Source organism: Mauremys mutica, chromosome 6, assembly GCF_020497125.1.
Source record: "Mauremys mutica isolate MM-2020 ecotype Southern chromosome 6, ASM2049712v1, whole genome shotgun sequence".
Taxonomy (NCBI): Eukaryota; Metazoa; Chordata; order Testudines; family Geoemydidae; genus Mauremys; species Mauremys mutica.
This window is the reverse complement of record NC_059077.1, coordinates 122,576,249-122,602,313: the sequence shown is the minus strand read 5'-3', so window position 1 is coordinate 122,602,313 and position 26,065 is coordinate 122,576,249. Positions and strand designations below refer to the sequence as shown.

Genomic DNA, 26,065 nt, shown 5'->3' with positions numbered 1-26,065 from the left:
TTGGAGAACACTGCAAATCCTTGCTCCCCATAGCTTCTCTACCCTAACCAACCCCTCCTCCCCACAACATGATGGGGAAGCCTACTCCAAGAAAAAGAAAGCTCTCTACCTCCCGAAAAGAGACGAGCCAGAGACTCCCTTAAGCACCAAGCTATTACCAATCTATTTTACAAAGGTGGGTCACAGCACAAAGCTGTAAAGTAGATGGGTATCAATACAGTTCTGGGCTGTCTGGACTTGGGAAATGATGTTTTTCAGGAGTTGGAGGTTTGCTTGCTCCTGTTAGCCTCTGCAGGCCTTCCCCACGCACAGCCTGGTAACTTGAGCTGTGTAGGGCGGGAGGGATTTGACACTTACCTCCATATCCTCCTACTAGCAGCTGGCCAAAGCTGCTGGGCGGGTGGTGATGGGAGGAAAATCGTATGGTTGTCCCTTAGCTGCCCTCAGGATTGAAGCCCCACTCCCCAGGAACTCTTTGTGCCATGACAGGTGTACGCACCTGCCTAATTCCCGCATGCACCTCCCATATCGCTTCCCCTGCCCGAGGAGACTCTGCAGCTGTGATGGCTGGACAGGATTCCCCATTAGTGAGTGCTGAAGAAATATCTTGCTAGTGCACCAGTAAATAAATGACATCAAAACATACTGGATGGAAGAACAAAGCTGTAAAAACAGGGGCAACGTCTTAGGAAAATGAAAAACCTAGAAAGTGTTAGGCAACATTAATATAGTCATTACTGCTGGTATATTCCCAGACACACCCCAGGATGAAATGGAGTTAAGGCTAGAGGACATATCACTAATTTTGGTTAAACTAAATTGCAGGGATATTGTACTGATCCCAAGACCAAGTGTTATCGACTCAGGAAATTCAGATAAGGTTGAGTTGTTAAGAAATCCAGATGGGTATGTCCATATCTGTACTGCATGGGCATCCAAACGCCCTGCACTCTACCAACAGACCCTTCAAACTTCCCATAGAGTTAAAGCTCCCTTACTTTCCTACCTAGGTTACGTTTCTTTTCTTTTTTCTTTTCTTTTCTGCTAGGATTAATTGTCCCTTCTTCCCTGTTACTCTCCATAACTGAAAGTCTTCCCCTCAGCAGAAATGCGCGTGTGCTGTAGTGACACCGTACCAAACTTATTTAGCCTTAACTGTGGTTGTGGGCCCAGATTAAACTGATTATTTTTTCTAGATAATTTACTCTTCTGCATTATTGCCCCCTCGCGGTGTCACGCCCGGGCAGGGATAAGGTTGTTTGGGTGCCCTAACTGTGCACTTCCATACCCAAAAATGTTGGGATTTCTTTCTTGAGTGTTAACTTGGTGGGCTGATAACACTTGGTTTGGAGCCCAGCAATGCAGTTTTCCTAAACTGGTGAGAAGTACTAAACCTTAACTACATTTTTATGTTGCTCATCTGGGAATCTCCTTGCTTTGTAAACTGAAAATGTTACCTCTTGCACTCCACTCTCTCTGTTATCCTATACACATACTCTAATTTCCCTCCCTTCACTCTCCCTGCCCCCCCACCCCCCCACCCGATGCACCTGTGGAGTTGCTCTGGTGCAACAGGTACCTTTTGTAGAGATTTTTTGTTATTACTGCAAAATTTGTCAAATTGCCCCTTTCAAAATGGCCACCATTTCCCATTTTTCTTCACATGAGTGAAGCAATAGCTGCCTGAAAGGAAAATGGTGTCCCCTATTCTTTAAGAAGGCAGAGACGCTGTCTCATTGACATGCAGAGCTGAGCACAAATTAGAATTTCGACCACACAGGAAATTGATATTTTGCATTTGGTTTTTGTCCCTACTAGAGTGAAAAGTCCAAGTATTAGAATGTCTTGCAGAACGTGAAGTTCTGACATTTCAATATGGAAATATTAAAATGTTATATTTGGTTCCAAACAAGTTCAACATTAAGCTAAGATGTCACATTGCCTCATGGAAGTTGTCATTTGGGTGACTTGTGCTCTCATTGCTCCCTGCCTGAACTGCATCTTCCTTGATGCCTTGACGCCAACGGAGCACCATGTGACACCGTCATAGGAGAGATCTTGGTTCATCATGGGAGATGTAATTAGTCAGTGAGCCCCAGCCCGTAGGGAATGGGGGACATGAATCACTCTAACAACAACTCTCATGAGGCACTGCCGCACTTTACACAGATACACCATAGTGTCAAGATGATTTGAAACCAATATTACAGCTTGGTTCAACAAACGGAAAAGTTTGTATTCAGCTCAAATCAACCAAGAACTAAATGTTTCAAATTTTCCCACTAGAAAACTGCAAAACTCTGACAGCATCTAAATTTTCCCACAGGAAACTTCAGTTTGGCAGGAACTGCATTTTCCATCAAATTCCTTTTAATGGAAAACTGCCAACCATCTCTGAGGAGATGGCAGCCATTTTGATAGAGGGCAGTTCTTCATTGAATTCTCTATGCCTACCATTGTTCTCTTCAGTCTCTGCTTTAGGAGAAACTTTCACTGAGAACAGAAAAAAATTACTATGGAATCTAAAAATAAATATAACTCTATATCAGGGGTCAGCAACCTTTCAGAAGTGGTGTGCCGAGTCTTCATTTATTCACTCTGATTTAAGGTTTCGCGTGCCAGTAATACATTTTAACATTTTTAGAAGGTTTCTTTCTATAAGTCTATAATATGTAACTAAACTATTGTTGTATGTAAAGTAAATAAGGTTTTTAAAATGTTTAAGAAGCTTCATTTAAAATTAAATTAAAATGCAGAGCCCCCCGGACCAGTAGCCAGGACCCAGGCAGTGTGAGTGCTGCTGAAAATCAGCTCGTGTGCCGCCTTTGGCACGCGTGCCATAGGTTGCCTACCCCTGCTCTATATCCTCAAGATTCCAGTACATTTTAACTGAAAAGTTTTTTAAAATGGGCTAGTCTGACACTGGATTTTAAATTTCTTAAAGGGCCCATTTTAACTGGTAAATTTCCAGAAAATTCTGTGCTCAGCCAATTGCTGTAATTTAGGGGAAGATATAGCTGCTTCTTCGATGCTGAACCTCCTCTTCAAGTGCAAAACTCAACTCATGCTAATTACAGAATCACCGCTGCCACATCAATAGTTAGTGGACCTGCAGTGGAACTGCACAGAGAATTCCAAGAGCTGGCCTAATCCATAGAAGGAGAAACCAAATCCCTTCTTGGACTAATTTGTTTTAATGGGGCAGTCTTATAAATCTTTACTACTTTCATGCAAATTCTTGGACTAGAATTCTTGCTGGTTCAGGCCCTGTGTACATGCTAAAGACAGACTTGTGTCACAGGCTGTATCTGCAGCTTGCTGCTGTTCCTAATTTAAACAAAACACTTTGACTTTTCTATACTGTCAAATGGTAGAAGTGAGAGTATTACAATGGCATCCTTCTCAAAATGGCCACAAACTGAGGGCAACTTTGCCTCAATCCTGGAGAACAATGGGTGATGGCTGTCATTTGGAGAGAGGGCAGTTCTTCATGGAATTCTGGAATTGATCATTGTATCATTCGGCTTCTGCTGAGCTAGAGGATTTTACGACAAATGGGAAAAAATGACCAAGCTCTCCATTTCATCTGAACTCATTGAAATCTTGTGCCTGGTCTCCATTTAAACTCCTCTTTTAGGATTAATGAAAGAGGCTGGTTTGGTCTGTTAATTAGATTAGAGACAAAGTCTCACACTGGGTGCTAAATTTCATAAAGGACCCGTTTTAAATTTGAATTGCTAAACTAACAGATGTACTAGTAAATACATAATTTTTCTGGGCCATTGGTAAATGCTGTAATTTGAGAAGATACTAGATCAACTCCACTATACTTTTCATATGTAAGTGAGTTTTGCACTTATAGCAGGGATTCAACCTCTTAACTATAGAGTATCAACCAATGTTTCCATAACATATGGAAGAACCTCACTAATTTCAGTTGCATAGTCCACAATGAATTACTGGATTCAGGAGGTATCAATTAAGGGCTCATTTCTGCATTTGCACAAAATTACTACTGAAATCAGTTCTGTGTGTGCTAAACATGGAGAATCAGGACCCAAATAATTAAAAAAAAATACTAATTGTAAAAAAGCCCTTTACTTAGGACAATTAATTTTGTTTTTAATACCTGATATCTAGCCAAGTTAAGGAAAACCTAGGGAAAAAACTTCATGACAACATATAGTATTGTAATAAACCCTTTTTTGGCATGAGCAATAAGTTGTGTAGATTAGGAAGGCTCAACTGTGTTTCATCAAACAAAGCTATCTGTGATCTACTGGTGCAAAAAGATAGTTCCATGAGGCTTCAGTGAATCTTCTATACCCTAAGCCCCAGTTTTGCTCCCAGTGGTGTTTTGGACAGACTTCAGTGCAGCAGGTCCATAAAGGGGCCAAGAAAAAAGTTTGGTGGTGAAAACCACTGAAATTCTTCCCATTCCAGGTAGAAGTTGAAAAGGGATTTTATAGTCGAAGGTCAGAAAGGATCATTATCATCTGGTCTGACCACGTGTGTACCACAGCTAATCACGGGGTGGATTGCATCAAGCTCAACTCATGGCTGAACGGGAGCGTTTCTCATAGAATCATAGAATCATAGAATCTGAGGGTTGGAAGGGACCTCAGGAGGTCATCTAGTCCAACCCCCTGCTCAAAGCAGGACCAAACCCAACTAAATCATCCCAGCCAGGGCTTTGTCAAGCCTGACCGTAAAAACCTCTAAGGAAGGAGATTCCACTACCTCCCTAGGTAACCCATTCCAGTTCTTCACCACCCTACTAGTGAAAAAGTTTTTCCTAATATCCAGCCTAAACCTCCCCCTCTGCAACTTGAGACCATTACTCCTTGTTCTGTCATCTTCTACCACTGAGAACAGTCTAGATCCATCCTCTTTGGAACCCCCTTTCAGGTAGTTGAAAGCAGCTATCAAATCCTCCCTCATTCTTCTCTTCTGCAGACTAAACAATCCCAGTTCCCTCAGCCTCTCCTCATAAGTCATGTGCTCCAGCCCCCTAATCATTTTTGTTGCCCTCTACTGGACTCTCTCCAATTTATCCACATCCTTCTTCTAGTGTGGGGCCCAAAACTGGACACAGTACTCCAAATGAGGCCTCACCAGTGCTGAGTAGAGGGGAATGATCACATCCCTCGATCTGCTGGAAATGCCCCTACTTATACAACCCAAAATGCCATTAGCCTTCTTGGCAACAAGGGCACGCTGTTGACTCATATTCAGCTTTTCGTCCACCGTAACCCCTAGGTCCTTTTCTGCAGAACTGCTGCCCAGCCATTCGGTCCCTAGTCTGTAGCAGTGCATGGGATTCATCTTTCTGTGAGAAAGATGCAGATGTCAGGACTCTGAGTGGTAGAATCTTTCATCCCTTAGGAATCTGTTCCAGTCGTTTCACTCACACTCACACATGCTCGCACACTTTGAAATCTGCTGACTTGCCTTCCCACCACTGATTCTTGTAAAGCCTGAGTTGGCTAGATTGGAGTGCTCAGACATCTTCACCTACGTAGCTACCTACAGCCCAGGACTAACAAGCTCTTCTCATATTTCAGGGGACAACTACTGGGTGATTGACACCGATTATGACAACTATGCCATTACTTACGCCTGCCGCAGCCTGAAAGAGGATGGCACTTGTGATGATGGATACTCCCTTATCTTCTCACGCAACCCTCGTGGGCTCCCCCCAGCCATCCAGCGCATTGTGCGTCAGAAGCAGGAAGAGATTTGCATGTCTGGCCAGTTCCAGCCAGTGCTGCAGACAGGTACGCTAAGAAACTAACAGACTCCTCCTGTAAGAGTCAGCTGCATATTTCCTAATGCAACAAAGTCATTGCAACCTAATTAACCGTTCTTTTGTATGCAATATTAAGTAAGAGTGTGGCTGCAAAGTGAAATACTTAGAAGTTAAAAATGCCAGATTTATGGTTGATGTGCAAACTTAATTCTGCCCCTCGTCCCCATCCTATGCCGTAATGAGGCTGATATCCTGTGGAAAAACAGGATGTCATGGCATTAGACCATCCTAATGGATACATACAAAAGGGCAGATTTAAGGTTGCCTGGACAACAGGAAGTTTGGCGTTTCCTAACTTTCAAGTGTTTGACTTGGCACCTAAATAAAGTCCTTCTAAGTTAGCTGCGACTCCCTGCCTGTACAAAGGGAAAAGAGAAAAACAGATTCCAGTACTTAACAGCCTCTCCCCATCGTGAGGCGCCAGCAGGGTTTGAAGCCCGACTGCTACAATTGGAGCTGCGCTTCCAACTGCATTAGCTGGCAGGAGGAGATGTGGCTGTTTCTCCGGGTGTGTTAATGAGTCACGTGCTGGATCTTCAGGGTGCTTGGGGAGCAGCCGAGCCTAGTTTCCTGCCCTGTGAGCTGGGGACATTCTAGCCCCACATAGTGCCCGTGGGGTGGAGGAACTGGCCCTTTGATGCCATGTGCTGGAAGCAGGGGGACTTCTTGGCAGGGAAGCCTGGCTTGGTTACCTGCCCTCCACCAGAGGTGTGGGACTTACTAACTCGTGTGGTGCATGGGCTACTGAGTGGGGAGGAAGCCCAGCTCTGTGCACTTCCCTCCTCCCAGCCCTACAAAGTCCGGCTCTGGCAGGTCTTGGCCCTTCCCAGCGCAGTGTGGGCTGCAGACCGGGCTCTCCAGAATATTGGGCTGGGCTATTCAGGCTTGCTGTCAGAAACTGCAAAGGAGAGGGAAAGGTGGCGAGCAGTTCATCTGCCCAAAATGCTGAATGGATTGAAGACAAGGCACTTAAGTAGCCAGAGGGCTATTCCCCTCCTGCTTTTCAAAGGTCTGCAGCACACAGTGAAGTGGGTGCGAGCTTTCCAGTCAGAAGGGTGCAAGAATCTCTTAAAATGGAAAGTGATAAATAACCTGAATATAGGGGGACTAACCAGGTCCCTCTTAAAAACAGGTGCTTCATTGAGAGTACAGGTCCCAGCATGCAATGCTTCATTAACTGACAGTCACAGGACTCATTCAGTCACAAAGTAAGGTGCTATCTTTGGGCCGGATCTTGACTTGCTCAGGCAAAACTCTTATTGAAGTCAATGGGAATTTTGCCTGGGTAAAGTCTGCAGGTTCAAACTTTGTAACAGTGTTAAACTGCCCAGGTGTGAGTCGAGGAACAAACAGAAACAAGCTGTGGCAACGCAGCAGGAAAGCAGGGAAGTGTAAGCTGGATTTACCCAAAGAGCTGACCCAAAGGCTTCTGGCTACATACTCTTATTGCTGGTTGTGGCTGAGAAAGGGGCACTGGTTACTGGGCAGGGCGTCTGGTACTAAATTGATATACTAGGCTGAGGTTATGGCCCTTTGTGGCTAGTGATGGCTGAAGTAACTTAGAGCAGCCCAAGGACTGCTCTAACACATTATGTGGTAGAGGCATGCACAGAGCAGGATCCAGACAGTACAAGTGAGAGTTTTGGGCACTAACCCTGAACTCTGTTTTATGAGTACCCCCATATTTCTGCAGCTGTAGCTGAACTGAGGATTAGAACATTGCGATGACTCTACAAATTCATTTGCATGGAATGGAAAAAATGAACTAAAGTTTTCTTTCTTTCTTTCCTTCCTTCCTTTCTTTTGCAGGTGCCTGCTAAGGAATTACACTTGTGATTCAATTTCTAAGACCAGAAACTAGATCACTGTGTCTTGAAGTTGTCAGTCTCTTAAAAGTCAAATAGTTTGGACCAATGTTTATTCCCTGAAAAACATGTTAAAATGTTGTTTTTTTGTAACCCGAATGCAATTTTCAAAGGAATAACGTTAATGTGATGTTTTTAAAAAAACCTCTAAACATGGATTTTGCTATCTACTGCCTGTCTCATTTAACCTAGCCTCATATTTTAATTTTTAAGTAACAAAGCCTGGTGGGACAAGAAGCCTGATGCGAGATTGATAAAGTGTGAGCCTCTCATTCCAAGTTAATATGGTAGAACATTTACTGCTAGTAACTATTAGTGCTGAAATGCCCCAATTGGGATAGGGGCCCCATTGTGATGGCTGTTTCTAGTCAGACAACTGGCGTCAAACAACTTCAGACTAAGAACACAACATGGGATCACACAAGAGGCTGGCTTTCTAAAAGCCTGGAATACTGAATCCCTGGTTCCTCTTAAGGGTTGAACAAGCTCAGCCTCATCAAAGCCCTGTGCAGCTGCTTGATCCAAGCTCCTGGCTACTAGTCCTAACAATAGGTATCAAAATTCTTCCCACCACCTTCCTCCACCCTCCTGTCTCATCATCTGGGGAACAACAGGTTTTTTGTTTTTGTCTGTGCAGAGAGTCAGAGAAGTAATGGGTAGTAGACCGTTCCTCTTAGGAAGATGTGGGGGAACTGAAAAGGCATTTCTCAGTCTCACAATTCCCTTTCCATGGGACATGACTGATCCTCAGATGTTAGTGGTTTTCTGTAAGAAAGCTAAACTCACTGACTTGATATACCGCGTTATGCTATATCACCCTTGATATACCACCCTGTAGCAAGGGCATCTTTCTGTGACTAGTAATTACTTGGGATAAGACTGCAGCCAAACCAAAGTGCATGATAAGACACTGGCACTGCCGAGCGCTTGGCAAATGACTGACTTTTCAGTTTGCTGGCAGTTGGGAACAATTGGGGAAAAGCTTGGTTGTAAATAGCATATAAATGCCTGTTAAAGGCTCTTCTAGCTTGAGTGTGGATAGTGCACCAGGAATGTGGTGCGCTCTCCCTAAAGGATAAGTGGTTTGTTCTCCCCAAGCCCCTAGTCTGCATTGCCCCTGGTATTTAGCTGTAACAGAAGTATGCTAGTTGAGGCTAGCACAGTCTGCTCACTGCCCTTCCAAGAGAGTCTTCAATGGTCAGGAAGGGGAGAAAGATTGCTAAAGCCATGGGCAGAACCTAAACCGGAGTAGGAAATGCATAGATACTCCCGACCGGAAAACAATTTAGATACACACTAGTAACCTGTATGTAAACTACTGTCGCGTGTTCTGAATAAACGTACGCAGTCCGTCTGGTCATACTGGACTAATGCAGTAGTCAGTGGAATGATTTAACGCCTTACTAATCGCCTCTCTGTCCTTTAAGGTAGTATCAGGGATGAGTTGGGTCAACTTAGGACTCCATCTCAATTGATTAGACAAGCTAAAGTCTTAACCAAAGGAAGGTTAGCCTTTGATGAAGACCCTTGGACCAATATGCCACCTTCTGGAAAACTGGGATCTTTAATGCTCATACATAATTAGGACCTGGGTGTAGTCCAATTGGTGTATTGATTAATTTCTTAGACTCCAGTGGTTGGTAAGAGTTCAGTCTCCTAAACAGCTACAGCACCTGGAAAATTATTACCAATGGTATTAGAATAAGAGACCCAAGGGGCACTGGAAAAACAACTGCAATTTATCACAAGTCCCTTTATTAACAAATCTGCTAAGCAGATAAACAATCCCGCCAACACTGAATGACCTCAGCAGACAGGGAGAGAGTACAAAGTGTTTAGCCCCGTGCCTGGCATTACTGACATCTCCTAGCTCCATGACAGCAACTGAGCCCCAACGCTCCACTGCACCAGTGTGCCCTGCAGACCCGCTATGCCAGGGGCCAGGACTTGAGGACACCAGGGGCCCATTGCAGCCAGAAGCAAGGGCTGTCACTGTCCCAGCAAGGGACACCCACCCTTCACATCCAGCTAAGCCGGGGGAGGGGGCGCAGAGACTGGGAGCATGTGCATTATTGTTAGTGGGCATGTTTCAGAGTGCAGTGCGATGGGTCAGTTATTTGACATCCTGGAGCCAATTCCCTTTCTAGTCTTTTAATTTATCCCCATCCTTTACAAGAATCAAACATTGTTTATCGTTCTCTATTGTCTTTGATATCCCCTCACGATAAACCGGGATATCCTAGAAATCACAGTGGTTGTCTGTCATAGGTGAAGGCTCTGTGCACAAAGAACCTCGGACCCACTGCTCTTATGGTGAGTCACTGAATAAGGGTGCCACCATCCTGGGGGCTCAGGGCTTTCCCAGCAGGGGCCTAGATAATGAAAAGCATTACAGGAAGAGTGGGTAGTGATGCCTGTGGTGAAGGTTGCTGGACACTGTCCATTATAATAGCCTGTTTTCAGTGCTTTTAGATTTTAGCCACTTAGGCTGAAATTTTCCATGCAGCAAAAGCCACACCAGTATGTTTGACATATGGTAACCCCAAGCCTGAGCTTTCAGAGCTGCTAAACACCTGCAACTCCCATGTAGGGCTGTGGATGCTCAGCGCTCCTGGAATCCCCCATGTCTATAAGCCAGGAAGCACTGGGGGAGAGGAAATTCACTATAGCTCATAGCAGTGTATAGGAGGGAGGAAATAGTAGAGTAACAGTTCAGGATAGAATTTCAACGAGTGGGAGCCGGTGATGGATCCTTACGGGAACATCATAATAGTTTCATTAATACAGAACTTATAAAGAAAAAACCACCCTATGGAATTCATTGGCTAAGCCAGCCTTCCTATAAACACTGACCCAGCCTATGGCATTATTCGCCTGCAGTGGCATTTAGCTAAGGATTTGAAAGACACTTGCCCGTTGAAGTAGAGTAGTCTGAGGAGTGTTAGCTGCTCCATCTGTGGATTAGAGCCAAGCTCCTAGAATTCTATTTCTTGGTCAGCAGACGCTGAGAGATACGAGAGTGAACTGCCCTCTTTCCAAGTGCTGCCATTTCATCAGCACGGAGCTGCCAACCTGCCACCGCAAAGGCCCTCCCCACGCCCCCACCTCCCTCAAGGCAGATGTTGCTTTGCTCATGCTGAGAACAATGAATGGCCATTCAGAAAGTGGGCCTTTCTTCATGACAAACTTTCAGTTATGGAAAATAATGGCATCTTATCATTACGTACCTTTTTAAAAGCTTCTCATTGCACCAGAGCTCCACAAGTGGTCATACAGGCAGGAGGTGGGTATTCGGGTGTACATATGTATAGCTAGAGGTGCAGGAGAGGGAGGGATTTGGGTAGTATGCACACAGAGGTGTATGGCAAGAAGGAAGAGGCAGGAGTATTTTAAGGTATGGAAGTGCATAGTTAGGACAACCACTCAACTTTAATTTTGCCCTGTTAGACTCTTCTAGCGTCCCATGGCATTAACTCACTGAACTCTTGGGTGTGAGCTACACTTGAGTATTTTGAGTGTCAGCTCCCCCCGCATTCTTAACTTAAATTCTTCTTCAGCAGAAACCATGGCAAATACCTACCCCTGATTAGATCATTTATTTTGAAAGCTAAAAGTTTCCCCCTCCGCAAGGTCTCACTTCAGGATGCAGAATTAAGGGGCCTTAGCTCTGCATTTCTAGGCATTAACATTGTTGGATGTCTTTTAAGTTAAACGGTAACTGTCTTTTCTGGTTTTGATGATCTGTATGGGAACACGTACAACATCTCTATAGTGTATTTTCCTCTGAATTACTGAGCTCTATGGCGAAGGAATATTTACACGGTATTATAATGTTCAGCCACTAGGTGGTCTCCTGTGTAACCTGCCTTTCCCGAGCTGGGAACAGCCAGACCTGGCAGTGCACTGTATACTTAAGAGAACACATCTCTGGTATCTCTCTCCACGGTGAAAGTGATATAGCTAGTCCATATCTTGTACAGGAGTAGCAGCCCTGCAACCTACTGTGTACAAGGAGTACATGACCGCTGCTCTCAACCATCTTAACTTCATCATAGTGGTTGTTCCCTAGGCCTATAATCAACAAGGTAGCGGAACAAAACACATGGTGGTGGTGGGGAATTGCTGATGGCAGTGACACAATCCTGACACTCAAATGTGGAGGTAGACCAGTCGCCTTTGAATCCACAATGCCAAATGCTTCCTCCATCTTACTATACAGCTGATTTCATATTGCAATTCAAGTATGCATGCTTTGTTATACCGGTGAGGTATTTTATATCATCACAGAGAATATGTTCATAACAGAGGCTTGTTCCTCCATTGTAAAATAGCCTAGCTCTTTCCACTGCAGTGATCTTTCCCTTTCTGAGTACTTTAAAAACACAATACAAAGTGCTCTAATTATGAGGGAGCCGATTAAACCCACAAAGCGCTTTGAGTTATAAAATAGTCATTAGCAAGTGCGCAGAGGTGTCACCTAGAACTGTGCAAAGTAGCAGATTTTTCAGTTTGGGGGCCACAGTCTTTCAGATCAAGGTCAAACTACACTTTGTTTTGTTGGCGTTTTTACCTTTTTAAATAAAACTGAAGCAAAATTCAGAACAAAGCTGCTTTGAATCCAAGTCAAAATGTTTTGTTGAAATAGGTTCAGTTTGTTTGTTTCTTTTTTTGTTTTCTTTTCCGACCAAAACAATCTGGCAAATTTGACACGAATTCATGCGATGTTTTGTTCGCCCCAAATACCCATTTTTGGTGAAAAAATTTAATCTGACAAATATTGCCCAGCTGTGCATTCATATGAGCTCAATATTCACTACTCCTTTGTTTTGTGTGAGGCTATAATCTGCTGTAAAATACTGCAAAATACACCATTCCCAAGTGTAGATTTTCTAGTTTAAAAATATGTCCATTACCAGCCATCTGTCACATACAAAAGCATGTAATGCCCAAATCTGATAAATTTATAAAAGCCTCTAATTGGAGCCTCTCTAACAAACATTTTGCTGGCCATGAGGGGTAGCCATGGCCCAGGATTTCTGTCATAAGGCCTCGGTTCGTTTAAGACAAGGCACACTGGGGGTTGTAGTCCGCAGCATGAGCATGTGACTGGGAGGAAGCAAGGCCTGCTGGGAAGAGGGAAGTAGGATTTAAAAGTGCAGTGTAAAGGAAGGTGAGGTGAGAACAGCCGCTGGCTGGGGATACTCTCCAGAGACCCAGCTCTGAGCTGGCGCTATGGGGCTCCCTGCTGCGAGGGACCGAGACGAGGCCTGAAAAGACCAGTGAGGGTGAACAGCCAGCGAGGGAAGGTGGCTTGAACCTTCTGAGCAGAAGGGAGAATGAAAGAGGCCAGGGTCTGTGCTGGTGACGCCCGGCTGGGCGGGGGGAAGGTACCCGCAGCCCCCTGAGGCGGAAGGACTTTGCTCATGCAGGCGAGGGCCCAAGGGTGAGCAAATGGCTGCCTGGAAGCTGCTGCACAAAGGGGTGAGGAACGTTGTACTCCCTGCTATAGAGGGACAACAGACTGCACTGAAATCCCAGAATCCCCCGGGGCAAGGGACTGTACTAATCCCTGGGAGCCGGGGAGAAGAGGAGGGCAGAAGAAGCTGTTCTGTTCATTGGTGGGACCCAGCAGCAGCAGCCCAGCCGGCCAGTATCCCACGTCCAACCAGTACTGCAGCTCCGGTGAGGAAATTCAGTCCCAGCCGCACCTCCCCTCACAGGAGAACACTGTCCTCCGGGCCCAGGGCGTGAGTTGACTCCATACATCGACACCAGGCTCCTGTTACCCCAGCATTCGGGCGGACTAGCTCTATTGCAACCACTTGAGTTCCACCAGCATGTAAGAGGCCAGGCCAAGGCACAGTTATTTCTTCTTCACTTTCAAACACTGTTTGGGACGATACTTGTCTTCAAGCTCCAAAGAGTTCGCAGCGGGAACAGGAGTAGAGTGTTGTAGGCTTATCCGCTAATTCCCTTACTAGTGAGGCTGGAGTTGCACCAGAGGGTTATCGTTTGCAGCAGCATAACCCTACTCTGCTGCACGCTGGAGACAGATGCAGATTTCTCTTCTGGCTGTTGGACGGTTTTGCACTCATGCGAGAGCTTCAGTGTACTGCACAGGAATGGAGAAGAGGCCTGGCTTGCTCCAGTAGTCGACGGCACGCACTCTGTAAAAGCCTGAGACCGTGGTTCCTGCCAACAAAAACGTTAAAGCGCGGTCACTGCAAAAGACCAACATCTGCTGTGTGCTCAGAGAGGCTGGGACCATCCCTATTCCTGTGAGAGACACATTGGTGGGATGGGACTGGGGGCTGGCTTCTAACAGGAGTACTTGGTAAGTGTGGCCCATTTGTTCCCAGCCCATGTACCTGGCCAGCTCTACTGCCAGCTGTAATGATAATCCTGAGGAAGTTAAATGTAATACTCTCCCCAGCAGCTCCAAATATCTCCCCTCTCCTAAGGCAGATATGTGGGAGGATCCGATTTTACACGGGATGAAGTGAATAGCTGGGGATTGTCTTTAAAAAACACGAGAAAAGTTAAATGCAAAAAGCTGGCAGTGATAAGCCAGGTAAGGCATAAGCTAACATTCCAGCAACATAAAAGGTAGCTAGGCCGTTCAGAGGGGAATTATTCCTGTCAAAATGCAGAGTTTACTGGATTAAGCTACACATCCTGTGGGTAACTGTGATACAGCATGGCCAGAGGGCAGCAGGAGAGGGTTAGAAGGGAGCCTTATTCCCTGTAGAGGGAAGAAAGTTTGCTATAGATTAATTAGAGCACCTGAAGCCAATCAGTGCACCTGAAGTCAGTCACATGATACAACCCCCCCTGCTTCAATCAGACAGGGGAAAGTGTTGGAGCAGAGAGGATTGGTGTTGGCGCAGAGAACAGTTTGAAGGAGTAGAAACAGTGGATTGGAGTTGGAGCAGAGAGCAGTTTGGAGGGAAGCAGAGGACAGTTTGGAGAAGTGCTGCGGTGGGCTAAGAAGACCAAGACCCTAGGTAAGGGACACCTGGCTTGTGCAGAGGGAGGGCAGGAGGCCCCCACAAGCTGAAGGGCAGGAGAAGGAAGTAGCCCAGGGGAAGGAACCGCTAGTTCAAGTGGTTTACCGCTATCCCTAGGGCCCCTGGGCTGGGACCCGGAGTAGAGGGCAGGCCCGGGTCCCTCCCTCTCCGCTCCCCTCCTCTAGGACACTAGTGGGGCAGTTAATATCCCAGTTCAGGGGCAAGAAACGGTGCCCTGACCCCTAAACCCCCCACCCCCAAGAAGAGAAAGCGCGAGACCCATCATAGTAGTGCTGGCAATTTGCCACAGTAACATTATATGCAACAGTTCATATTGCCCTTGGGGTCTTCACTAAGGCACTACCTTTCTTTGTGCTTATCTGTGCAACTTTAACACTGCACGAACACAGCCTTTTGAATTTGAAAAAGCACCTGATTTTAGTGTGTCGTACTCAGGGGCGTGCTGTGACGTTTTCAGCAAGGCATGCAATTCTGCACTGGCATGCAAAGCGTGACCGCTTGCATGTGTGTTCCGGGGGCCAGAGAGACTCGTCCCCCAAGCACAGCTAGTCCTGGGGCACGCAGAGCATGCGCAGCATACAGCGCTGGCATGCCACTGGTTGTACTAGATGACGTCGGGCTGTTTCCAGTTGATGGCTCTGTATCTCATTAGAGCACATCACTCAGAAGCCAAGTTCTCCTCTATTCCATACAAACCGGATCAGTTTTTATTAATGTAACTAAGAACATGCAGTTGAGTCGAGAAACTTGGTCTGGAGCGCTCTGTATTATAGATACTCATCCCACATTGTTTTCAGCTTCTTTCTCTGAGCCAGTTGCTGGAGCACTTATCCCTTACTTTGGCCAAATACTTGTTGACTTCAACAGCCGTGTTCCCTGATTCGCAGGGAGCAGCCCTGATGTCGTTAGGGCTGTATGTGGACTCACGTTTGGCCATGGGAAGGCTGAGGCTATTTTGTGTTCAGCCCTCTGCCAGTCACCGGCAGCACACGTAGACCTGAGCCCGCACCCAGTTTTCCAGCTGGTTATTCAGACCCCGTGGGGAAGGAAAAGCCTCGGCTTGCCGTTTGGTGGAAGTGCAGAATCATGGAAGTAAGACACGTTTGTGAAAAAAAATCACGGTGGATTGCACCACCTGACTGTCCAGGGTCAGAATCTGCCGCCTGTGCTGCTCCGGTCATGCCACCTGTGTGGCACAAAGGGAGGACGTTTGGCTGGGAGGGCAGCCCCAGCCTAATAGCAGGTATAGAGCTGGTGTGGCTGGCTCCCATGCCCAGGGAGGGGCAGTGTGCTCTGGCGATCCCTCCAGGAGCCTTTGCCAGCTGGTGCAAATAAACAGCAGCTCCCAAGATGTTCTAACTTCAACCACAGCAGAAAATCAGGGACCCATACCCTGCTCCTGCAAGACCTCTTCCCCTCGCCCACGCTGCGGTTCACCTTGTGGCCCTAAGAATCCCTCTCAGTGCCAACCGGCAAAGGGTCCACTGTTCTGTAACAGCCACTCTCAGGCCTGACAAACTCACTACACCTGTCACACTGCTTTCATAGTACTTACTCCAAAAGGCTTGCGTGAGGTGTCTAATGGGAGCTTACGTCACACTGAGCCTCACAGGCACTGGGTGATGTACGTACGGGTGACATTTAAGAAGCTGTGCGTATGAACTGAAAATAGGTGGATTTAGACTGTCTCCCAGGCAGGGTTGGTAAGTTGGTTTTGCCAGACAAAAGGATGTGAAATCCCCCGCCCTCTGTTCATATGTTCATCAAGCACTGTAAAGCCAGCACAAAGGCCGTCCCATTTACACCTGCGAGGCAACAGGAAAAACAGGTCGACGGGGGATGGGAAAGAAAGAGTAGCTGGCACCCCTGGAAGGAAACCACAGGTCACTCACTCTGAGTCTGGGGACAAAACCAATGGGCTCGGGGGGGGGGTGTAAGAGGAAAGCACAAGGACTCCTCTTTTATCCTGCACTTGGGGGGTGACCGGGCAGTGCAGTTACACCACAAAAACAGGATCTCAGCCAACCTTGGCTGAAACGCTGCAAGACAGGGCTGAGGTGAGAAATCGCTTTAGACAAGGTTAGCCTCCTGTTAACGTTAAGTCTGAGTCTAGTGCAAGCAGGTGATATTTCGGTGTTATTTGTAACCTGTTGTTGTGGTTACCCGTGGTCACAATCTCATTTCCCTTGGTTAAGAAACAGATTTGTTTTCTCGATTAGTAGATTACAGTGCTGTGTTGTTCTGCTGCAGCTCATACTCAGCTGAATCAAACAAGTGTGTACTATTCCCTTGGGTGTATCGAACCTGGTCATGGCTGTGAGTGTCCAGCAACACGGGCTGCACGTTACAGGGGATGGCTCGGGCGCCTATTAAGGTGCAGAGCAAAGGACGGGCTGGCAGAGCCCTGAGGAGAGTGCTTGAGTGGCTGGAGGGGTCCGGGAGCTGACATCCAGCTTCCACAAGCAAAACTCCCTCACACAGGAGGTGGGGGACAAAGTGACTCACAGGCCTGGGCACCCCAAGAAAGTATCACACACTTGAACTGAAGCACAGCAGCTGATCTGGCCCCTGTGTCATCTGTCTAAAATGAGATTCTGCCCTGCTTCTGATGAAGTCACTGGCAAAACTCCCATTGCCAATAGCAGAGTCAGGATCAGGCCTGTGGCGGGTAAGCGCCCGGGGCAGGGACCATATCCTCCGGTGCTGTAAAGAACCACGTCCACACACGGCACGTAGTGACAGGAATATTACTGTGAATAACTGTGTGGATAACTCAGTACAGCAACATCTGGCGTGAGTTTTCCTTCCCTGTCCGTCCTGCCCGTGTGCTGTGGCAATGGAACACAGGGGCCAAGGATGGAGGTGCTTCTAGCATTCGAGCCACTGTTGACTTCAGTGGGAGTTTGCTTCAGTGAAAACTGAGCAAGGACCTCAGGATCGTGTGCTTTGGGACAGATGGTGCAACCACTGTCCATGGTGACCAGGACTTACTCACAATAAGGGCTGCATCCTCTAGCCCTAAGGGTATGATCCCCAGGAGAGGAACCTGGTCTCATTTTTGGCAATGAAGCGCTTTGAACACATCTGGCTCTGTATTCCTTAAACTCAATGACAAACATAACTTAGTACACTTTCAACCGAGTGAGAATGCCGAGGGGACAGATGAAGCTGAGTGTGAGTGCCGACTTTACCTGGACTGTAGATCCAGAGAGTGAAGATCGTGTCTTTGGCATTAATCCGTCGGTATGCTTTTCCATCTGATGAAAACTCAACTTCGAATGTTTTCAGACATCTAGGAAAGAAACCAAACACTTCAACTGGCTGCTGGTGACCACGGGATGGCCACATCTCCCCGTCCCCGTCTCGTCTGTGCAGGAGGGTGAGGAACAGAAATGCTTGGCATTGCACACAACTGACCAGGGAAGTCCTGTGCTGCAGCAGACACCCCAAACACAAAGAGCAGGGGTCATGGCTCGAAAAGGCCACAACACAGCACCAGGACCAGCTGACCTGCGAGGTGGTGAGAGCCTTTGACAAACTGGTGAGCCCCTTCAGCTTCCCCAGATGCCAAGGGGAGAGACAAGGCTAAGCACCTCAGTGGAGACATTCAGCATCTCACAGGCGTAGGCCCAATATGCAGGAAAGCCAGCACTTCCTGAGGGGCACTAACGGGGATGCACTGAGTTGGCTGTCCTGTGTCCCCAGTCTGCACATTAGTCTATATCGGTTGGTTTCTGGGGTAGCATGTCTACAGACAGACGGCTACATCTTCTGACCTGGACACAATCCTCCCCCTTTATCTCCGCATTGCTCGTTACTCACATCTGGCAGGGGCAACTTGGACAGGATTGGATAAAGCAGCATCTTTTAGTACAGGGGCTTTGTGGAGCCTCCCATCTCCTCCAGGTGAGCAAGACACCCTGAATTGCCATCAAAAACAACGAGGAGTACTGTGGCACCTTAGAGACTAACACATTTATTTGAGCATAACTTTCGTGGGCTAAAACCCGCTTCACAGATGAATTGCCATTGTGTGTCAGTGAGGCTGCAAGCTTGGCTCATGCTGAACGGGCAGGGTAGCCAAGGACCTGCTCAAGATTTCCTCCCGGAGATATCGCACATGGGTTCGAACAGTCGTTTTGATGTTTAAAGCTACTGTGCTTTGGAAAAAAATTGACAAAGTGCCAGGGATAATGCCTATCACTTCGCTGAGAGAGTAAACATTGCTTAGCTATTTAATACCTAGGCCTGATAAGATTACATCTGTGTCCTGGTCTTACCTCTACCTCTGTCTTAAAAACGCACTTACTTCGAATCCACGCAGTCATCGTCCCAAAGTACTGCAACCTGCCCCTTTGTCAGAGGGATCAAGTGGACGCCTGTCACCTGAGAGCAGAGAGAGGCCCACGTTAATATAGAGGGAAGAAGTGCGTTGCTATGATAACACACTGATGATGCAGCAGCATCGGATCATATTTCACCCCTTTAATACGTAGTCTTGGCTTAACTATTTTGAAGTAAAGGGGTAGCTAAAATTCCGGTGCCTCAATATGGACTTCAAATGAAGTAGCCTGGTTTTCCCAAGTCGGGAGTAACAAGGAGCTCCCTTTGATTTCAGTGGGAACCTTGAAAAAAAAATCATTCCACTTATTTTGATGTCTCAATCTGGACTTAAACTCAGTTTTAGATCCTTTTGCTCCAACTTCTTGGCCCCACAGTTCTGTGGCCCAATGCTCTCAACTCCCCATATGTCCCCTGGCAGTTAAGGGTACTCAGCACCTCATGCTTACCAGGCTAACAGGTGTCATCTCAGCTATGACTGCGTCTTATGTGTGGTTATAAAACATTTAAACAGGCCCTTAGCTGAAATGTTATTTTTAACGTTTGGCTTTTAAGCCTTAAAGCATCTGACCCATCTTCAAGACTAGGAAATGTACTTCCCATCATTTCATTAATGATTTTTCCAGCAATGGGTAGGTTTGACTTTTAGCTCAGCTAGTTGCTCACACCATCTGCTGTGGGGATGTTAATCCTGGAAGGTGAGTCATGGAATCACTTTGTCACAGGAAAATTTGGCTCCTTGCTTGAATAATTCTCCTATGCTACCTTTTAACAGTGAGCAGACTCAGGCATTGCTGCCTTCATTAATTGAAGTCTGATAGCCCAACAGGGTATGTCTATACTGCAATCACACACCTGCGGTTGGCCCGTGCCAGCTGACTTGGGCTATGGGGCTGTTTAATTGCAGTGTAGCTGTTCAAGCCTGGGTGCAGCCCAAGGGCTGAGACCTTCCCCCCACGCAGGGTCCGAGAGCCCAGGCTCCAGCCTGAGCCTGAACGTCTACACTGCAGTTAAACAGCCCCTTTGGCTGAGCCCCATAAGCCCAAGTCAGCTGGCTCAGGCCAGACCCTTCAGTGTAGACATGCCCGTAGACAGGCTGTACGGGAACAGTTACAAACTCAGTCCCCTGACACCAGGGGGGCTCTAGGCACCAGCAAAGCAAGCAGCTGCTTGGGGCGGCCCATTTGCAGGGGCGGCAGCTGGCAGGGATCCAGCCTGGGAGCTGAGAACCAACAGGGGGCCCTGGGAGCTGTAGTTCCTTGGTTAGCTCCCTGCCTATAGAGCCAGCCCTGGAGCAGGGAAAGAACTACACTTCCCAGCATTCCCTTGGCCGCTATCAACAGGAAAACGGGGGTGGGGAGTATGGTAGCTGAAACCTCATGCTGCAGCTTGCTGTGAATGGAGAGCTCACTGCTAGAGTGGGGTGGCACTGTGAATGGGGAACAAGTGTGCCCAAGGAGTAGAAGGATTTGGCCCAGATATCCCCTTCGGAAAACATCCCCAGACTGGATTAGGGATACTCCTTGCAGCCCCCAAAGAAGGAATTGAGTGGACTAAATGGACAGTGCCCCTCTCTATCTGAAGCCTGGCAAGGGAGGTATGCGGATCCCACTAGAATTTAAAATGAAAAGTAAGGGAGGGGAGGCTCTGGACCTGGGCAGCTTTAGATACAGTACCAGGCACGTAGGAGGATTTCCACTTCTGAGCCATGGAAGCAGAAATTGACTTTTCCTTTCCAGATTTAGCTAATATTCAGAAAGGGAATCTAGCACCTGCCTTCCAGATTTGAACACCTCAGCATTTAGGAGGGCTCAAGCTCAGTTTGGGCTGCTGTTACTTCATTTCTCCCAAATCAAATATACTGATCCACTGTAATTTGCTGTAGAAAAAGTAGGATAAAATTGAGCAAGAAATGCTTCCCAGTGGTTTTTAGGACTGGAACTGCTATTTTCAACAGCCATTGCCTTTTTTTTTTTTTTTTTTAGTTTTATTTGTTTAAAAGGAAGACAGTGATACCGCATTGGCAAATTCCCCATAGAAACAAAGAGTGGAACAAAAGAATAATAAAGGCACCTCAACTTTTCTTCATTTATAGAGGACAGTCTTATAATATGCATCCAGATATCCTCCAATCACACAAGCTGAATATTGTTCCACTTTATTGCAGTTCTGTAACCATATGGGAACCAGTCCTGTCTGTGTTCTGTGCACATCCAAAATTCCTGCTGAATGACCCGCCCTGGGAGCAAGTTATCAGTGACCCAGGGCTGGGGCGGAAAGAGGGTGCAGGTGGGGTGGGGGGAGTCCAGGGCTGGGGCAGCAGGGGCGTGCGGGGGGGACCCCAGCGCTGGGTTGGGGTCAGCCAAATTTTTTTTTGCTTTGGGTGGCAAAAAACCAAAGCCGGCCCTGCCTGACACTGAATCATGGTACCTACTTGATTGGGAACAGAGTGAGGTCTTGCACAGACATGGATGAGGAAGACCGATGGAAGTGGGAGTTCCTGTTTCAAGATCAGGCGGCCATCCCCAGGAAATGGGAATGGTCCGGTCACCACCGGGTCCTGCAAAACCAAAGCCGAATGGAGGCAGTGTGTAAAGAAATCAATATTCACCATTCTTTCTATACTCATTTTATAGCTGTGCTGATTCCGCAGTGTAATGTTGCTGTACCTCTAAATTAGCACTGCCAGTTTTAATGGCATTTAAAAAGTTTACAGCCCGCTAGATCATAACTTGCAGCATTTCTCAGTGAAACAGGAGACTAATATCTATTCCTCTCCTTTATCTATCTGTTCAGTGATTGTAGGGCCTGTTTGCCTGAAATTAGTTAGGACCCAGATGCCCCAAATGTGGGTTGTGACCTCGGAGAGGGGGAGTCAAAGCAGGTCATACAAGATGCCCAGGTTTGCAAATTTGGTAATGTTGAAAACAGGAAAAAAAGGACAAGCGAGAGCTTTGTAATGTGTTCCATATGGCCAGCACGTGGCTGGGACCTCCGTTCAGTGTAGATTAGTGCAGGATGTGAGGGGCTGCAGCAGGCGGCTAAGAGTATTAGACCTCTTCCCGTGTGTGTGTGTGTGTGTGTCTGATACAAGACAAGTCCCACGAAGAGCCCTTAGGATGACATGAAGTGCAAGACGCCATGCACGAACCCCACTGCAGGACTGGAGCAGCGGAGCAGATGGCCAAGCCTGAGAGCATGGCTGAGCCTCGCATGGACTGGCCGTTGTTTGGTCTTCGCCGGAGCTCAGTTCCGGTTGAGGGATGACTGGGGGAAAGGGCAGTGTCAGGCTGTTCCCATGCCAATGTGGAACTAGGATGGACACGTATGATGTAAGGTTTATTAGCTTTGTGAGTGCCGTGTGCAGTTTGTTCCAAAGGGCTGCATCGGAGTACGAAGCCTGCAGAGTCACTGTGATCTTTAGAAGCCAAACATCCATCACTGAAAGAAGTCTGAGGTTTTAAGGAGGGAGCCTGAAAACCAAGGCCACTTGCATGCCAGTTTGAGTAATGACACAGTAACGCCCTTCTGATTAGCTATCTTTGCAAAGCTCACCACAGTGCAAGGTGCACATGGTGTGCAAAAGAGGTGCCTTCCCCATGCAGTGCAAATGACTAAGTTATAGGAACAGCTACTCGCTTGAAACCAGCGTCAGACCCTTTCGTGCCAGTGAGGGCATTTACAAGCTGCCGACTGGGCAGTGGAGGAATAGGTTAAGTGTCTGGCCTGCAGACAGAGCCTGTAGTTAGCTCTGTCCCTCAACATCTGCCAGGTAATTCAAGCCTGGGGGTGTCCTCTGCAGCTGGAGGGAATAAGTGGGAGAAAGCAGGTTTCAGAGAGCTGGTAGAGCAAGGATCTCATGGATGCCTGAGCGATAGGTAAAGCAGACTCGGGGGAGGAGACGGGAGAGTGCTGGATACTCAAACCAGGGGAAGTTCCTATCTCCTTCGGACTGAGAAGGGGGAGTTGCATTGCCCCACATCACACTTACTTTAGTCCCTAGACCTGAGAGTGCAGAAGGAAGCCAGCAGGCTTTCCCTGAGGGGAAGGAAAGTGCGGGCTACAGACTGTTCATTCACACAGTGAGTGAGCAGATGGGGCCGGCTGTCCTCAGTCCCCCAGCCCGCTGAATTTAAGGCGCCGGCTCTTTAAATACCCAGTGAATGAGGGCAACTCCAGACCCCTCTAAGGGAGAAGGGACTCATAGAATCATAGAATATCAGGGTTGGAAGGGACCTCAGGAGGTCATCTAGTCCCACCCCCTGCTCCAAGCAGGGCCAATCCTGGGAGAGGGAAGGGAGGCTGGGAGAGACCTACAGATACATTGATTTTTGTCCCTCTGGATCTGACCCCAGCTGTTGACATCCAGCACAAGATGCTGGTTTTGTTATGGAAGGGTTCTCTCTACCTCTCCGCGCGGGGCTTTTCTGTCTAGTTCTACTGCGGCCAGTCAGCTCTCTCCCACTGGCTCCTTGGTAAAGCTGGCCCAGGACATACAGGGTGCTTATTTGAGACTTTCCATGAAGCAGCCGCAGAGCTCTGCTTTCCGTGTGAGTGGCGTATTGCAGTCTGTGGGGACAGAGCCCAGCTGATGACAGTTAAAAGCAACCTCATCATATGGATCCTAAACATCCAACCTAGTGCCTCACACTTTCATATGCTGTGTGCCTGCAAACCTGAGCCGGCCCTTCATCAAGCTCTGCACTAGTGACCTTCCCAGAAAGCTGTTCAGTGAATGTAGAGCTTTTGCATTGCCCTAGTTTGCAATAGCGAGATGGCTTTCATGCGGCAAAGTTCCCGTTCTCCTCTTGATTTTAAGGACAGAGGTGCAGGTTTTCCTGCATGATCAGCATTCTCCCCTTGCTGACACCTTGACCAGTTCATCCTTAGTTTAATTTACTGAGGTACGTGGGCACTTCATCAAACTTCACTCTTCTCTCCAGCCGGGAATATCTATGTTCTGTCCAGGCGCAACAAGGCAGAGGCACTTACTGTAGAAAACACCTGGAAGCTGATAATCAAGTGGAGTTGTTTCCTCTTGTTTCAGACTCTATTGAAGAAACTGAGCAGCTGATAACTCAGCATTTGGAGGGAATTTCAGACAAACCCTTTGTCCCCCTTTTAAGATGCTGCAGCACTTGGCAGCAAGATTCGTGCCAGGCTCTCAGCCAGCTTTGGATAGCTCTAAAGGAGGAGGATGACTAAGGTGTCAGATCTCATTCCACTTTTCTCCTTGTAGTTCAGCCAGTCAAGTGTCTAAGATGGTGGTGATAAGTGTAGAATTGCCGTAAACTGTCAATCAAGGTTCCTTAAGCCTGCTTAGCCAATCCAGTCTGCACGGTCTTCCAGCAGCCAGACAGGTTTCTCCACTGTACCGAGTACAATGTTTCTCTTTCATGAATTTTGCTAGTTAGAGCATGGGTAGTTACATGCCTTTCGCCTAGTCATGGTTAGGGGACAGAAGTCTTGAGGGAGGGTTTGCAGATATTCTTTAATCTGTAAAATTAGTATCAGCTCCAGAAACTTGAGAAACTCTGTAATAGGGCATTAAAAAACCACAAAGGTGAAGCCCAGCCCGTATTAAAGTCAATGAGAGTTTTGCCACTGGCTTCAGTGGTGCCAGGATTTCACCCAAAGTGTCACGTTCACTTTCTGGTTTGGATTTATCTTCAGAGGAATGAGAGAGGAGATGTTACTGCTTGACCAAGGCAGGGCAGTCACTTCCTAAAGGGCGAGATAATTGGTAAGGCAGGTGGGTGATCTGCATTCAGTCTTTTTGGCTGAATGATTAGTAAAAGCTGCTACAATGCCAAAGGTGTTTGAATTGCCCATCTCTAGTGGTTGGAGGGCTGCACGAGCTAACTGACTTACAGCCACCTGTCTGAGACTTGTCCTACACTTTATGTTTCGCCTGGTCAGTACCACTATGGACTTAGATTTAAAATCTCACGAGAAAAGCAAAGAGCAGCCACAAACACGAGGGTTCCCACTCATCTCTGCAGTCCCTGAGCAGTCTTAAAGCTTTCGAGCAAGCTGTAATGCAGCTCCCTGTCTAGGCTTCTCCTGCTAATCAAGGAGGAAGGAGGTGATAATCACATGACTCAGTCCATGCTAAACTCAGTATCTAAATAATCCTCCAGAAACAGTGGTTCTCAAACTTTAGCAACCTGAGGACCCCCATATTGATTTAACATTTTTCAGGGACCCCCCACCCCAAGCCCTCCTGATCAGCCCCAGGCCCCACCCCAACTCCTCCCATTCCCCCAAGGCTTCATCCCCACCCCACCTCTTCCTGCCCCCACTCACTTCATCCCCCGTCCCTCCATCGCTCGCTCTCCCCCACCCTCACTCACTTTCACTAGGCTGGGGCAGGGGGTTGGGCTCTGGGAGCGGGTGCGGGCTCTGGGAGGGAGTTTGGGTGCAGGGTGTGGGTTCTGGGATGGGGGCAGAAGATTGGGGTGCAGGAGGGGGTACAGGCTCTGGGAGGGAGTTTGGGTGGGGGGGGTTCTAGGATGGGGCAGGGGGTTGGGGTGTAGGAGGGGGTGCGGGCTCTGGGAGGGAGTTTGGGTGTGGGGTGTGGGTTCTAGGATGGGGCAGAGGGTGGGGTGTAGGAGGGGGTGCGGGCTCTGGGAGGGAGTTTGGGTGCGGGGTGTGGGTTCTGGGATGGGGCAGAAGTTTGGGGTGTGGGTTCCGGCTGGGTGGTGCTTACCCTGGACGGCTCCCGAAAGCAATGGCTCCTAGGCGGGGGACGGAGGGAGCAGGGGGTCTCCGTGCGCTGCCCCTGCCCACAGGCACTGCTCCCACAGCTCCCATTGGCCACAGTTCCCAGCCAATGGGAGCTGTGGAATCAGCACTCGGGGCAGGGGCAGCATGCGGAGACCCACTGCCACACCGCCCCCCCCGGGGTCGCAGGGACATGCCGGCTGCTTCTGGGAGCAGTGTGGTGCCAAGGCAGGCAGGGAACCTGCCCTACCACCGCTATGCCGCTGGACTTTTAGCGCCTACAATCTCCCGGCGTGCAG

General features: G+C 47.8%; 3 protein-coding genes across 8 annotated transcripts in view; 2 read left to right on the top strand and 1 right to left on the bottom strand.

Moving 5' to 3' along the window:
* The window catches only part of LOC123373351 (purpurin), a 78,179-nt gene extending 69,262 nt beyond the window's left edge, over window positions 1–8,917 (top strand). For all 6 annotated transcript variants that reach the window (XM_045022347.1, XM_045022345.1, XM_045022346.1 and 3 more), the window contains 2 exons: window positions 5,565–5,777; window positions 7,619–8,917. In XM_045022347.1, the coding sequence (XP_044878282.1) occupies window positions 5,565–5,777; window positions 7,619–7,629 (224 nt within the window). In that variant the 3' untranslated portion in view covers window positions 7,630–8,917. The remainder of the gene's footprint in view (window positions 1–5,564; window positions 5,778–7,618) is intronic.
* A 4,813-nt stretch (window positions 8,918–13,730) lies between these two features.
* IDUA (alpha-L-iduronidase) overlaps window positions 13,731–26,065 on the bottom strand; it is a 73,242-nt gene continuing 60,907 nt past the window's right edge. The window contains exons 11-14 of the mRNA XM_045020714.1: window positions 21,478–21,603; window positions 19,012–19,088; window positions 17,894–17,994; window positions 13,731–13,866 (exon numbers count right to left, since the gene is read on the bottom strand). Coding sequence (XP_044876649.1) covers window positions 13,766–13,866; window positions 17,894–17,994; window positions 19,012–19,088; window positions 21,478–21,603 — 405 coding nt within the window. The 3' untranslated portion in view covers window positions 13,731–13,765. The remainder of the gene's footprint in view (window positions 13,867–17,893; window positions 17,995–19,011; window positions 19,089–21,477; window positions 21,604–26,065) is intronic.
* SLC26A1 (solute carrier family 26 member 1) overlaps window positions 13,863–26,065 on the top strand; it is a 66,206-nt gene continuing 54,003 nt past the window's right edge. The window contains exon 1 of the mRNA XM_045020712.1: window positions 13,863–14,008. The gene's annotated coding sequence lies outside the window, so the exon portion shown is untranslated. The remainder of the gene's footprint in view (window positions 14,009–26,065) is intronic.